This window comes from Amaranthus tricolor, chromosome 8 (assembly GCF_026212465.1).
Source record: "Amaranthus tricolor cultivar Red isolate AtriRed21 chromosome 8, ASM2621246v1, whole genome shotgun sequence".
Classification (NCBI taxonomy): Eukaryota; Viridiplantae; Streptophyta; class Magnoliopsida; order Caryophyllales; family Amaranthaceae; genus Amaranthus; species Amaranthus tricolor.
In genome coordinates, this window is record NC_080054.1 from 10565216 (window position 1) to 10577461 (window position 12246).

At 32.5% G+C, this 12246-nt stretch overlaps 1 protein-coding gene across 1 annotated transcript; it reads right to left on the bottom strand.

Annotated features, from left to right (window-relative positions):
• Positions 1–10106: 10106 nt before the first annotated feature.
• Positions 10107–12020, bottom strand: LOC130821518 (uncharacterized). Its single transcript, XM_057687312.1, has 9 exons — positions 11895–12020; positions 11713–11801; positions 11535–11629; positions 11371–11452; positions 11155–11261; positions 10980–11064; positions 10655–10790; positions 10414–10517; positions 10107–10299 (listed from the first exon to the last, which is right to left on the bottom strand). The coding sequence occupies exons 1-9, from the start codon at positions 12018–12020 to the stop codon at positions 10107–10109; spliced, it is 1017 nt and encodes a 338-aa protein (XP_057543295.1).
• Between the last annotated feature and the right edge of the window lie 226 nt (positions 12021–12246).

Here is a 12246-nt window from a genome sequence, read left to right on the forward strand (position 1 = left end):
CTCCCATTCTTGAAATTTTAAAATAGTATGAAGTTGAGGAAAGTGTGTAGAGTCATACCAGTACTTATCTACCCCAAATCCGACAGACATTTCCTTGGCAATCTCTTCAGCACTGTTAGGATCAACTTGCTTCAAACGTTTGACCGCTTTGGAGGATGATTCACTTTTTGGTGAGATTATTTTGCGTTTTGTTCCAACATTTTCAGTGGTTTCTTGGGATGATGATGGTGCAGCGTTCAGTAATGGGGGTGGATGAACAATTTTTAAGGGTTTTGGCTGGATGTTTTGGTGAGATTTAGAGCTTTTCTTTCCTGATTTAGACGTTTTCTTGCTTGATTTTGGAGTTTTCATGTTTGAATTTTGAAAGGTTGAAAGAAGAAGGGGGACGGTTTCTTGAGACGGTTTTTGAAGAAGGCGTGTGAAGTGTGAAGTACGGGAAAGGTTAATAAAGTGGTGAAGTGATGGTTACCTCAAGTCCAATCCCTTTAATGTTCTAATCATAGCGTTTGATATGGAAGGATTTTGAAGAGATGGGATTGAAAACCGTTTCCCATTATTTTTAATTTAAGTTGACCGTACATTCTTTTTTTTTAAAAAAAATGTGAGATATGAATATTAAAATATGAATAAATTATGAAATATGAATATTAAAATAAAATATGAAAACAAAATAGAAAAATGATGAATTATGATATAAAAAATTATAAAGAAAATAACGAACATATTGCTGTGGTCTGATCAAACTAACAACATGCAAACAAGAAAATATTCATAGTACAAACTTCATTACGTGTTTACCTGACCCATGCAATAATTGATTTTCAATCAAAATTTTGAGGTTGATTCCTGACCCTCTTTTTTTCATAATGCTTCATTGGAAATTTTATGCAACCAACTTTAGTGGAACTTGATCATACCAAGTTCCAATCTCATCTTTTCATATTGTTCTCTTGGAAGTGGTTTGGTCAGAATGTCTGCAACTTGTTCATTAGTATTAACATGCTTTAATATAATATTTTTGTTTTCTACATTATCCTTAAGAAAATGATGTCTAATATGTATGTGTTTAGCTCGTGAGTGATGCACTGGATCTTTAGATATACATATGGCACTGGTATTATCACAATAAATAGGAACACATTCAAATTTAATACCAAAATCTCTTAGTTGCTGTTTTATCCAAAGCATTAGGGAACAGCAAGCTGCTGCTGCTACGTATTCAGCTTCGGCTGTGGATAATGCAACCGTGTTTTGTTTCTTAGAGCTCCATGAAACTAAACATGAGCCAAGAAATTGTACCATACCTGACGTGCTTTTTCTATTGACTAGATCACCTGCATAATCTGCATCACTAAAGCCTTTTAAATCATAAACATCACTTTTAGGATAAAATAGGGACAAGTCGTCTGTTCCCTTCAAATATCTCAAAATCCGTTTTACTGCAGTAAGATGTGATTCTTTGGGGTTGGATTGAAATCTAGCACATAAACCAACACTAAATGAAATATCGGGTCTACTTGCAGTTGGATATAATAAGGAACCTATCATGCCTCAATACATTGTTTGATCTACGTTAGTTCCTTTTAGGTCTTCATCTAATCTAACACTTGTAGCCATGGGTGTATGGTTGGTTTTAGCGTTGTTTAGCCCATACTTCTTAAGAAGTTCTTTTATGTATTTTTGTTGATGAATAAAAATACCATTTTCAGTTTGTTTAATTTGTAAACTAAGGAAGAAATTTAGTTCTCCCATCATGCTCATATCAAATTCTGTGCCCATTAGGTTAGCAAATTCCTTACATAATAAATCATTAGTAGCACCAAAAATAATATCATCAACATAAATTTGAACAACCAAAATATGAGAACCTTTATTCTTAAAGAACAAGGTTTTGTCGATTTTTCCTCTAACAAACTTATTTTGTATCAAAAACTTTGACAGTCTTTCATAGCATTGCCTAGAAGCTTGCTTTAAGCCATATAGAGCTTTATCAAGCTTATAGACATGATCAGGACATGAGATATTCTCAAAACCTGGAGGTTTTTCAACAAACACTTCTTCATCAAGAAATCCATTTAAGAAAGCACATTTCACATCCATTTGATATAGTTTAAAATTCATAAATGCAGCAAAAGAAATTAAAATTCTAATGGCCTCTAACCTTGCTACCGGAGCAATTGTCTCGGTATAATCAATACCTTCTTGTTGATTGTACCCTTTGACCACGAGTCTTGCTTTGTTTCTTACAATTATTCCATGCTCATCTAGCTTATTCCGAAATACCCATTTCAGACCAATTACCTTCTTGTGTTTTGGTTTGGGTTCCAAGTGCCATACCTTATTTCTTTCAAATTCATTTAATTCATCTTGCATGGCTATTATCCATTCGGAATCCTTTAGAGCTTCTTCGTGATTTTTGGGTTCAAGTGATGATAGGAACGCAAAATGAGCACAAAAGTTTCTCAGTTGGGATCTGGTTTGTGTTCCCTTATTCATATCACTTATAATCAGGTCAAGAGGATGGTAACTTTGATATTTCCAAGGTTTGGGCACAAATTCTCTTGAGGGAACAGTAGCATGTTCTGGCTCAACATCTTGATTTGCATTTTGTTCAGCTACTGGATCATCTTGGTCATCTGCGGGAACAGTTGGATTGGGAACAGTCCGCTGGTCCTGTTGTGCTGGCAGTTCTTGGATTTGGTCAGTTTCTCCTGCCTCTTCTTGTATTGGCTGTTCACTTGTTGTTCCTAGATCTTGCATTTTAACTTCTTCATCATCATCTTCTAAATTTGCAAGACCTATTCTAATATTATTTGTTTCCTGTTCACTTGTTGAAAAGTTATTTTCATCAAAAATTATGTGAATAGATTCCTCTACGCACATTGTTCTTGCTTTGCTATGTGATGAATAACCGAGGAATACTGCTTCATCACTTCTTTCATCAAACTTACCTATATTTCGTTTTCCATTCACATGAACAAAACATTTGCATCCAAACACACGAAAATAGGAAATATTGGGTTTGATACCTTTGAGTAATTCATAGGGTGTCTTAGAAGTGATTGGCCTTATTAGTACACGATTCAAAATAAAGCATGCAGTATTGACGGCCTCGGCCCAAAAATTCCTAGGTAGACCACTAGCAATCAACATGGTCCTAGCCATTTCTTCTAAGGTTCTATTCTTCCTTTCCACCACTCCATTTTGTTGTGGTGTTCTAGGAGCGGAAAAATTATTATTTATACCATGTTCATTACAATAATTGATGAAGTTTGAGTTTTCAAATTCTTTGCCATGATCCGATCTAATGTGAACAATTAAATTATTAGTAGATTTTTGTATTTTATTAGCAAAAGATACAAACTCATCGAAAGCATCATCTTTGCTTACTAAAAATAAGGTCCAAGTAAATCTACTAAAATCATCAACTATGACAAACACATATCTTTTGCCACTACGACTTTGTGTTCTCATAGGTCCACATAGATCCATATGAATTAATTCTAATGGTCTAGAGGTAGTCACAAGAAACTTTGATTTAAAGGATGACCGCACTTGTTTTCCTTTAGCACAAGGATTACAAATTTCATTTTTGAGGAATTTTATTGCTGCTAATCCTCTTACTAGGTCTTTTGATCTTAAGGTGTTAATCAATGAATAGCTAGCATGACCTAGACGCTTGTGCCAAAGAAGTGGGTCTTCTTCTATAACGCTTAAACACGTTAGACTGTTTCTGGGAACAGTGTCCAGGTCCACCACATAGGTGTTCCCTTTTCTGATTCCCTCTAGTACAGGGTCTCCTGTGTTGTTCCTAGAAATTATACATCGTTCAAAAGTAAACTTAACAGAGTTACCTTTGTCACAAAATTGAGAAATACTTAAAAGATTGTGTTTTAGATTCTCGACTAAAAATACATTGTCAATGGCATGGGAGCTTGATCTTCCAACATTTCCTTTGGCGATTATTTCACCCTTCATATTATCACCGAAGGTTACAGTTCCCCCATCATACGCTTCAAGTGAGAGAAATCTTGATTTATCACCCGTCATGTGCTTGGAACACCCACTGTCGAGATACCATGAGTTGTTCCCCCTCACTTGAGCCTGTAAAGCAAACTAATGGTTAGTTTTAGGAACCCAGTCAGCCTTGGGTTCCCTGTCGATTAAATTTGAATCATGTTTCTCAATCCATATGCATTCGACATAAGTTTCATTTGCTTTAGTGTGCTGTTCCCTTTTTACACATTGATATTTTAGGTGTCCATTTTTACCACAAAAGGAACAAATTTTACTACTAGGGAGATCTACATAGACCTTTTTTCCTTTTTTCATTCTTAACATAACCTAGACCTTCTTTACTCTTGGTTTTAGCATTTAGAATCCATTTGGGAATTTCATTGATTTTCCCTTTTCCTCTTAAGTTAATTTGATCTTTTAGAAACTTATTTTCTTTTTCATATGATTCTAATTTTAATTTTATTTCTTGAAATTCCGTGCTAAACACATGAGTGGTTTTATCATTTTCAACCAATTTTAATCCTAGCAATTTATTTGATTTAATTCAATGTTAAGAATAATAAAATCCTGCTTTAATTTCTCCAATTGTTCTTTTAAAATGATATTCTTATCTAGCAAATCAAAAAATCTACTTTGCACATCGATCCTAAAGGAATTTAGGTATGAGATATGATCTTTACTTAAGTTAAGGTCTTTCTCAATTTGGAGACACTTAGCTGTTTTTTCATTCAACTTTTCTTGTGTTTCTAACAGCAATTTGATTAATTTATTCTTACTTAAATTAGACAGTTGTTTAGGAGATGGACTAGAAGACATTACCTCTTTTTCCTTAGACTCTTCATGAGATGCCATGAGACACAGATTTGCGGTTTCTTCCTCTATTGGCGCTTCAGTTTCAGCTTCGCTTTCACTATCACCCCATGCTGCGATCATAGCTTTTCGAAAATCAGTTCTGAAGTTTCCTTGTTTAGGCATCCTTCCAGCTTCTCTTGTCTTTCCCTTGCCCTTCTCATTCTTCCATAGAGGGCAATCTTTGATGAAGTGGTCAGTACTTTTACATTTGTGGCATTCAAAATTTTTCTTCATGTTAGTAGTTCCTTTTTCTTTATTATTCCTTTGATTTCCATATCTGCTGTTCCTGAAGAATTTTTTGAATTTACGTGCCAACATAGCAGCTTCCTCTTCCCCAGCTTCTGATTCTTCACTATCATCTGCTGCCAGAGCCAGTCCTTTGTTTCGGGAACTGTCAGCTGTTCCCAAATGCAGTTCGTGTATCATGAGTCAGCCAGCCAGCTCTTCCAAATTAAACTTGGTGAAATCTTTGCACTCCTGGATGGCTGTGACCTTAGCTCTCCAGCGTTCATCTTGTGGAAGACTTCTCAGTATTTTCCTAACTTGTTCATCAACGGGAATAATCTTACCAAGAGAGACTAGTTCGTTAGTAATGTTTGTGAACCTGGTAAACATCTCTTGGATGTTTTCCTTAGGTTCCATAACTAACCTTTCATATTTGGACATTAGGAGGTCTATCTTGGATCGCTTCACTTCACTAGTACCTTCATGGGTAACTTCCAGCAGGTCCCAAATTTGCTTAGCAGTTTTGCAACCCATTATACGATTGTGTTCATTGGGTCCAAGACCACAGTGAAGCAATTTGATAGCAAGAGCGTTCATCTACATCTTTTGAAAATCTTCTTTTTCATATTCAGTGATTGGTTTTGGAATAGCTTCGTTATTGGAGTTGATGGTCGTCACCTCAAAGTCTCCAACATCAATAACTCTCCAAACTTGATAGTTTTCGGCCTTTATGAAGATTTCCATTCTATTTTTCCAGTAAGTATAGAATTTCCCATCAAATATGGGTGGCCTTTGTGTGGAGTACCCCTCTTCCATGCGCTCGTTCATCTTCAACATCTCTTTGGGAACAGGATACTGCTCTCAGGGTTCCTGATTAAATGAGGAACAGGGCTCTGATACCAATTGTTGGAATATGAAGAGATGATCAAATGCAACAAGAGAGGGGGGGGGGGGGGTGAATTGTTGTGTATTGAGTTGTACTACGTTTTTGCTCTAACTTGCGGAATTTTAACAAACAAAACTAAACTTAAGCTTAAGAAGCAAGAAATAAAAAGGAGACAAAGATTTTACGTGGAAACCTTCTTGGCCTAATAAGAAGGAAAAACCACGACCTCCCGGGATTTCAAAATTCTCACTATGTTTAGGCAATCAATTATAATTACACAAAACAATGTTTGCTTCACTTGAAGCTTCTCTACTCTAGGCCTAATTCTCTTTCTCTACTTCCTCCTTCTCTTTCTCTTCTCACGTTTCTCTTCTCTATTCCCTTAGACTTCTCACAAGTCTAATTACAACAAAACACTCATTAATCCTTACAAGGCCAATTCTCAAGAGGATAAAAATTAAAATAATTACTTAAGAAAAATATAATAAATTAATTGGCATTGGAAAACTGAAAATATTTTTCTTAAGATGATCTCCCTTTAATGGACACTCTTTTATTCTCTTGGATTGATACACGGTTTGAGCAAAGTCCCTTCTATTTATAGTGGGAACAACCTGTAGTTTCCTCAGACATACCTCCCACTACCCCCACGTTCTCAAAACAAAAGGTGGTGGAATTATGAAAGTGTCCGGCTGTTATTTGCTCAAAGAAAAATCAGTTTCCTTATGCTAAAAATAGCATAGGAGTTAAAAACACAAGATCCTAAAAAATAGGAGATCTAAATCTTAAAAAGAAAAAGTCTTTAGGCTATTTTTAGATAACCTAAAAATAGATTTGCCAATTAACTTACTAATTAATTTAAGCAATTAAATTAATTCTAAACCATTACATCAACTTAAAAACAGAAAATAATTAATTCGCAATTTTCCAGTCGATGTTATTCTCCAGACCTGCTACGTAGGAACAGCGTACTGTCTCCAGCTTCAACTTCAGTCAGAATGTTAATTTTAGGAACAGTAGACTGTACGTCTACTTTGAACATTATAACACTTATCTAACATCTTGGACATATTAAGACATGTACATCTTCCACGAACCAAGTCATAGGCTTCATCAACGATTTAAACTAAATCGGATATACACCTACAAAACAATCTCTAAAAATATGTTTGTTTATTTAAAAGTGAAGTCATCATCAAAACCTTTAGAGGCCAACAATGTTGATTGGTATCTTTATGATATATTTATTTCTTTTCTAAATAATAGGGTGATATTTTTGTAAAATTTATATTAATCTTTAAAATAATTAATCTATTGTATAAATTAAATCATTATTTTTTTACTGAATTTATTTAACATTTATATTGAACTTCAAGTGTAGGTCTTCATTTCTTAGAGTCATGTAGTCATCGTAAGAATTTATTTATTTTAATCATGCTGTATCAATATTAACTTATCGCAAGAATTTATTTATTTTACTTATATTGTATCAGTATTAACCTTTTAACAAATCAAAGTTTTTATCTTTCAAGTGAATAGCACATTAATTCTATGAACCATATTTAATTTACTACTTATAAAGTTTTTAAAATTGTTATATACACATTTAATATATATAAAATATGAAAAATTAGATCTTTTAGTATACAATGTTGATTTATCGATTAATTTATTTAACTTTTTCATGTAAGCTAAATTATTTCATAGTATTTCAATCTTTGAGTGTGTTTACTAATTATATTAACATGATTTTGGATTAGAGCCATTTAATCATCGCAGCTCATGCGTTTTGTTTTATTAATATTATGTTTATACAATATATTGTTGGATTTTAAATGATAATAATTATTTACAAAGTTTTGGTTTAAAAGGATGAAAAATTTGATATTATTGCTATAAATTATGTAGTGGTGTTATATATTGTAAACATCCTTATATGAAAATTTGAAAATGTTTGATTTGTCAAGGATTAGTAAATAAATAGAAATTAATTGCTATAAATCATTGAAAAGTTAATAAATAAGTAAACAGATTATAGTTTTGAACATAAATGATTCCAAAAACAATAATAATGACTTAACATGAATCCATTATTCTAAAAACACAATCCACCTAATGCATCAACTAATAAAAATAAACTAAAAAACATTGTCTATTAGAAGTAATAGATTTAATTTATTATAGGGTCCTTCTCCTTCTTCACAACAATATGTTTTTTGCTGGTAGAACACTCAAGATCACTTATGTCATATATGTTGTCCAAACCTCTTTTAGCATTGATTTGATCCTCAACTGTCTTCTTATTTGTGGAATATTCAGAGTCACTAATGTCAATGACCTTCTCCAATCCTCCTTTAATTGGTGTTTGAAAGTTGCTATTTTCTGTTGGTGAGTCACAATTCTGCATTTTAAATAATTATGTTCAATAATGTTTACATATACTTTTATGAACATATCATATTATACAAACTAAAAAAAATATGGGAAATTATCAACGGTGCCCTTGTACTATTGAAAAATTACAATGGTACCCAACTGCATTTCAGTGGTACCCCCCAATTATATGCTAATTACAACTGTGACACTATTAATCAATTTTCCGTTAAGTTGCCGTTAAATCTCGAATGACTTAATCATGGTTAGGTTCTTCTTCTTCCTCCCTTTTCCTGCTCTCCTTCCATGGCAGCTTAGTATGGAATCTAAGAGACGGATACTCCATTCTTCAAACCTTTAAGATGAGCTTCCAGTATTAAACCCCCAATTATCTCACCCAAAAACTTCATAGTTCAAGAAAAAATTAAGAAAAAGCTTCCAAATTACAAGACAAGACAACTCCAGCATAAATTGAAAAATTCAATAATCTAACTAGTTTATTATAACATCAAGACAATTTGACAACAGGACAATACCAGCATTCTTAACTTTAACAGCAACAATTTGAACTCTGAAATCAACACAATCAATTCTTCATTACAAAAATGTACGAATTGAGAGTAAAATCAAACAAAATGCAACATTGATTCCTAAAACAAACCTTGATGAAACTAATTTCGAACGAGTAAAGAGAGATGAAGAAGAAGAAGAGAGAGAACATGAGGCTGTTAAGTAGTAATTGGAGACAGCCATCGTTGATTAACAAGAAAAAATGTGGAACTCGAATCAAAAATGTGAAAAAATACAGATTAAAAGAGAGACAAAGAATTTACCCAAAAATGGCATGAACTAAATTAGGGTTCATGTTTTACAATTTCACATTTTTTTTGAGGAATTAGCAACCCCAATTTACACAACCCCAACCTTAATTGTGATAAATATTTTCTTTTTTATACACAAATGGAGTCTGCGATCAGGTTGAATTTGTAATTGAGGCATTGTTCTGTTTGTTTTTTTTTTAAATTTTTTTTTTGGAAATATTATTATTGTGGTTTTACTGTTTAGTGTTGTTGTTTGAGTGGAATTAGTCCTGAATTGATTGCTGATTATTGGGTGTGTTTCTATATGCAGCAGCATGAAGCTAATTTCAAGAAATTTAATGCCGAGAAAGAGCTTGTACTGGAATTAGGATTACACTGAATTAGAAGGAATTGTGGGGTTTTGTAAGTGTATTTCTAATGCAAAGATTCAAAGACTAATTCCATACTAACCATGGAAGTAGAGCTGCCATGGAAGAAGAGCAGCCATGAAAGAGAAAAGGGAAGAAGAAGAAGAAACTAACCATGGTTAGGTTTTAACGGCAACTTAACGGAAAATTGATTAATAGTGTCACGGTTGTAATTAGCATATACTTGGGGGGTACCACTGAAATGCAGTAGGGTACCATTGTAATTTTTCAATAGTACAAGGGTACCATTGATAATAACCCAAAAAATATTACCTGCATAATATCTTGATTCATAGAAGTGGAATGTTCTTTTGATTCAACAGAACTATCATTTTCCTTCTAATTGAAAAATTAACATTTAGTAATTTGGTAGTTTAATTTATATATTTATATATGTAAAATGAATAAACTTGTATCATGAGAAAAAAGCTAATACCTTTTTGGAGTACAAACATTGGCAGAATTTTAAAATTAAATCTTCATCATCGGTGAGCTTACTTACTGAATATGACTTGCTTTTCTTTTCTATGTTAAAGTATTTGTTAACTTTAAACACAAACAAATACATTTTATTGATGAGTTTTTCAACTCCTCTGGAAACGTCTCAGTATCAATTAACTCTTTAGCAGTAACTTGTAATTCTTTCTTAACTTGTGAATCAAAAAGAACAAAAGTGAATTGCCCAACACCATCCGAAACACGCACAAAAATCTTGTACCTTTAATTCACATTGATGGAATTTAGATTAGTTGAGTGTATTGTTGAAATTTTAGTTGTTTTACTTGTTAATCAATAGAAGTCAAAAGCGAAAAATTTTATGCAAATTATTTACCTTGGCCAAACAATTAGAATAGGTACTTTGCATGTAAGACAACTCATGGAACCATCTGACTCTTTTTGAACAGCATCAAAGCATTTGTAACATGATGAATAAGACTATTCATGCTCACAATCAATAGATGTGATTGTGCCATATGTGACACAGTAACCTTCCTGTAGTTTACAATTTGCATACAATTTAGTGGTTTAGTTTTGTATTTAAGATTCTTATAAATTAAAGTTGTAAATATAACCTTTTGCAGCAGCACTATATCCTTCAATTGCACAGCCTCATGATTATGAAGAAATATTAATTCTGATGATTTTAAACTGTGATTAGACTCATCAAGCAATGACCGTTGAATTATTAAACCGTCGTTGAGTTTCCTTCTATTGAATGAAATAAAACAGTAATTGATGATGGATTTTGTTAGGTATTTTAATTTGGTACATGTTTAATTTGGGTCTTGGTATTAATTTCTAGATTTTTCAGATGCACACATTACTAAGCCGCCATGCATAACTAAAGCAATGATGTAAGATCTGAGCCAATAAAAAAGTTTTAAATGATATATATACCTGTTTTTAAATTCGTGCACTTCATGAATATCAGGTTCAATGGTGAGTCGCGTTATGAACATTGAATTGGTCAATGATGTCGTACCTAATACATATGGATAAACAGTTATTAAATAAGATAAGTATTTTCTTAATCATGCAACATTCAAACAGGTTATTTTAAAATGATTATTACCTCTCCATAATTTGACTTTTGCATATTGAATAATAATCACAAAAGATTTATTATTCTCTGGTTTGGATAGGTAACTATAAATTTCCTCTGCATATTGTTCCCAAAACCTTCATGAAATTTGGTTGTTCCTACATCAAACACAAGGTTTAAATAATTATTTAAACTCAATTTTTCTGTAATTTCATTTTAATAAAATATGATATTAAAATGACTTACTCCTCATCTATCAATTCAAGGTTGATTGATAATTTGAAACCATCATTTACATTACTATATGCAGTTACTTCTTCAATTATGTCTGTGTAGAAGAAGTAAAAGGTTAATATTTATGCTATTTAATGTTTTGCAATCAGTTCAATGTATTAGAATTGTTGGTAAACCTGTCAATACTGTCGTGTCATATTTCAAAGCAAGTATGTCATTGAAATTGGCAAAATTAAATTGGTCTGCTGGAATTGTTATGTCATTGCAGTTTCTTATGACAGAGTTCTTGAGAAAATTATCTTATGATTGTGTTTAGTTGGTTTATGGTCTCCAATATTTTCGGTCACTTTAAACCTTGTGATATAGTAATGTTCTCCCTCCTTGATTTTATCTTGATGAGCAGATAATACATACTTTGAGATAATAGCTTGAATTCTAGTACCCTGTAAATTAACATTTCATCATCAGTTAAATAAATAGTAAACAAAACCAAAACATGTAAGATAGACTATTATGTAAAATTGTATTCGCTAAACCTCTTCATCAATAAGAATTGTATGGATTCCGTTCACTTCACCATTCTGTTCATATGTTTTCCATTGATAAATTGGTTTTATTTTTATTCTCCATGTTCCGGTTTCTCCCACAATATTTCTAATCATGTGCTAGCATCGAGCCATAGGGTTAATTTGTGCTAAAAAACTGAAATGAATGACAAAGGGATAAAATTATTGAAGTGTTTGATAGGTGAATGACAAAGGGCTAAAATTTTTGAAGTGTTTGATATGTGAATGACAAAAGGTTAAAATTTTTCATGCATTTATAGCATGAAAGCCGGGTTCAATAATCCTAAAATTCAAATATATGTTTCCATACCTAATGCCATAA

What these genes read in the sequence shown, in the direction of transcription:
- LOC130821518 (XM_057687312.1), bottom strand. Translation starts at nt 12,020, where the DNA reads ATGATTAGAAATATTGTGGGAGAAACCGGAACATGGAGAATAAAAATA. An exon ending in CAATTCTTATTGATGAAGAG is followed by an intron (nt 11,802 to 11,894) that starts GTTTAGCGAATA and finishes GTTAATTTACAG; the next exon opens with GGTACTAGAATTCAAGCTAT. An exon ending in CTTGAATTGATAGATGAGGA is followed by an intron (nt 11,262 to 11,370) that starts GTAAGTCATTTT and finishes AATTTCATGAAG; the next exon opens with GTTTTGGGAACAATATGCAG.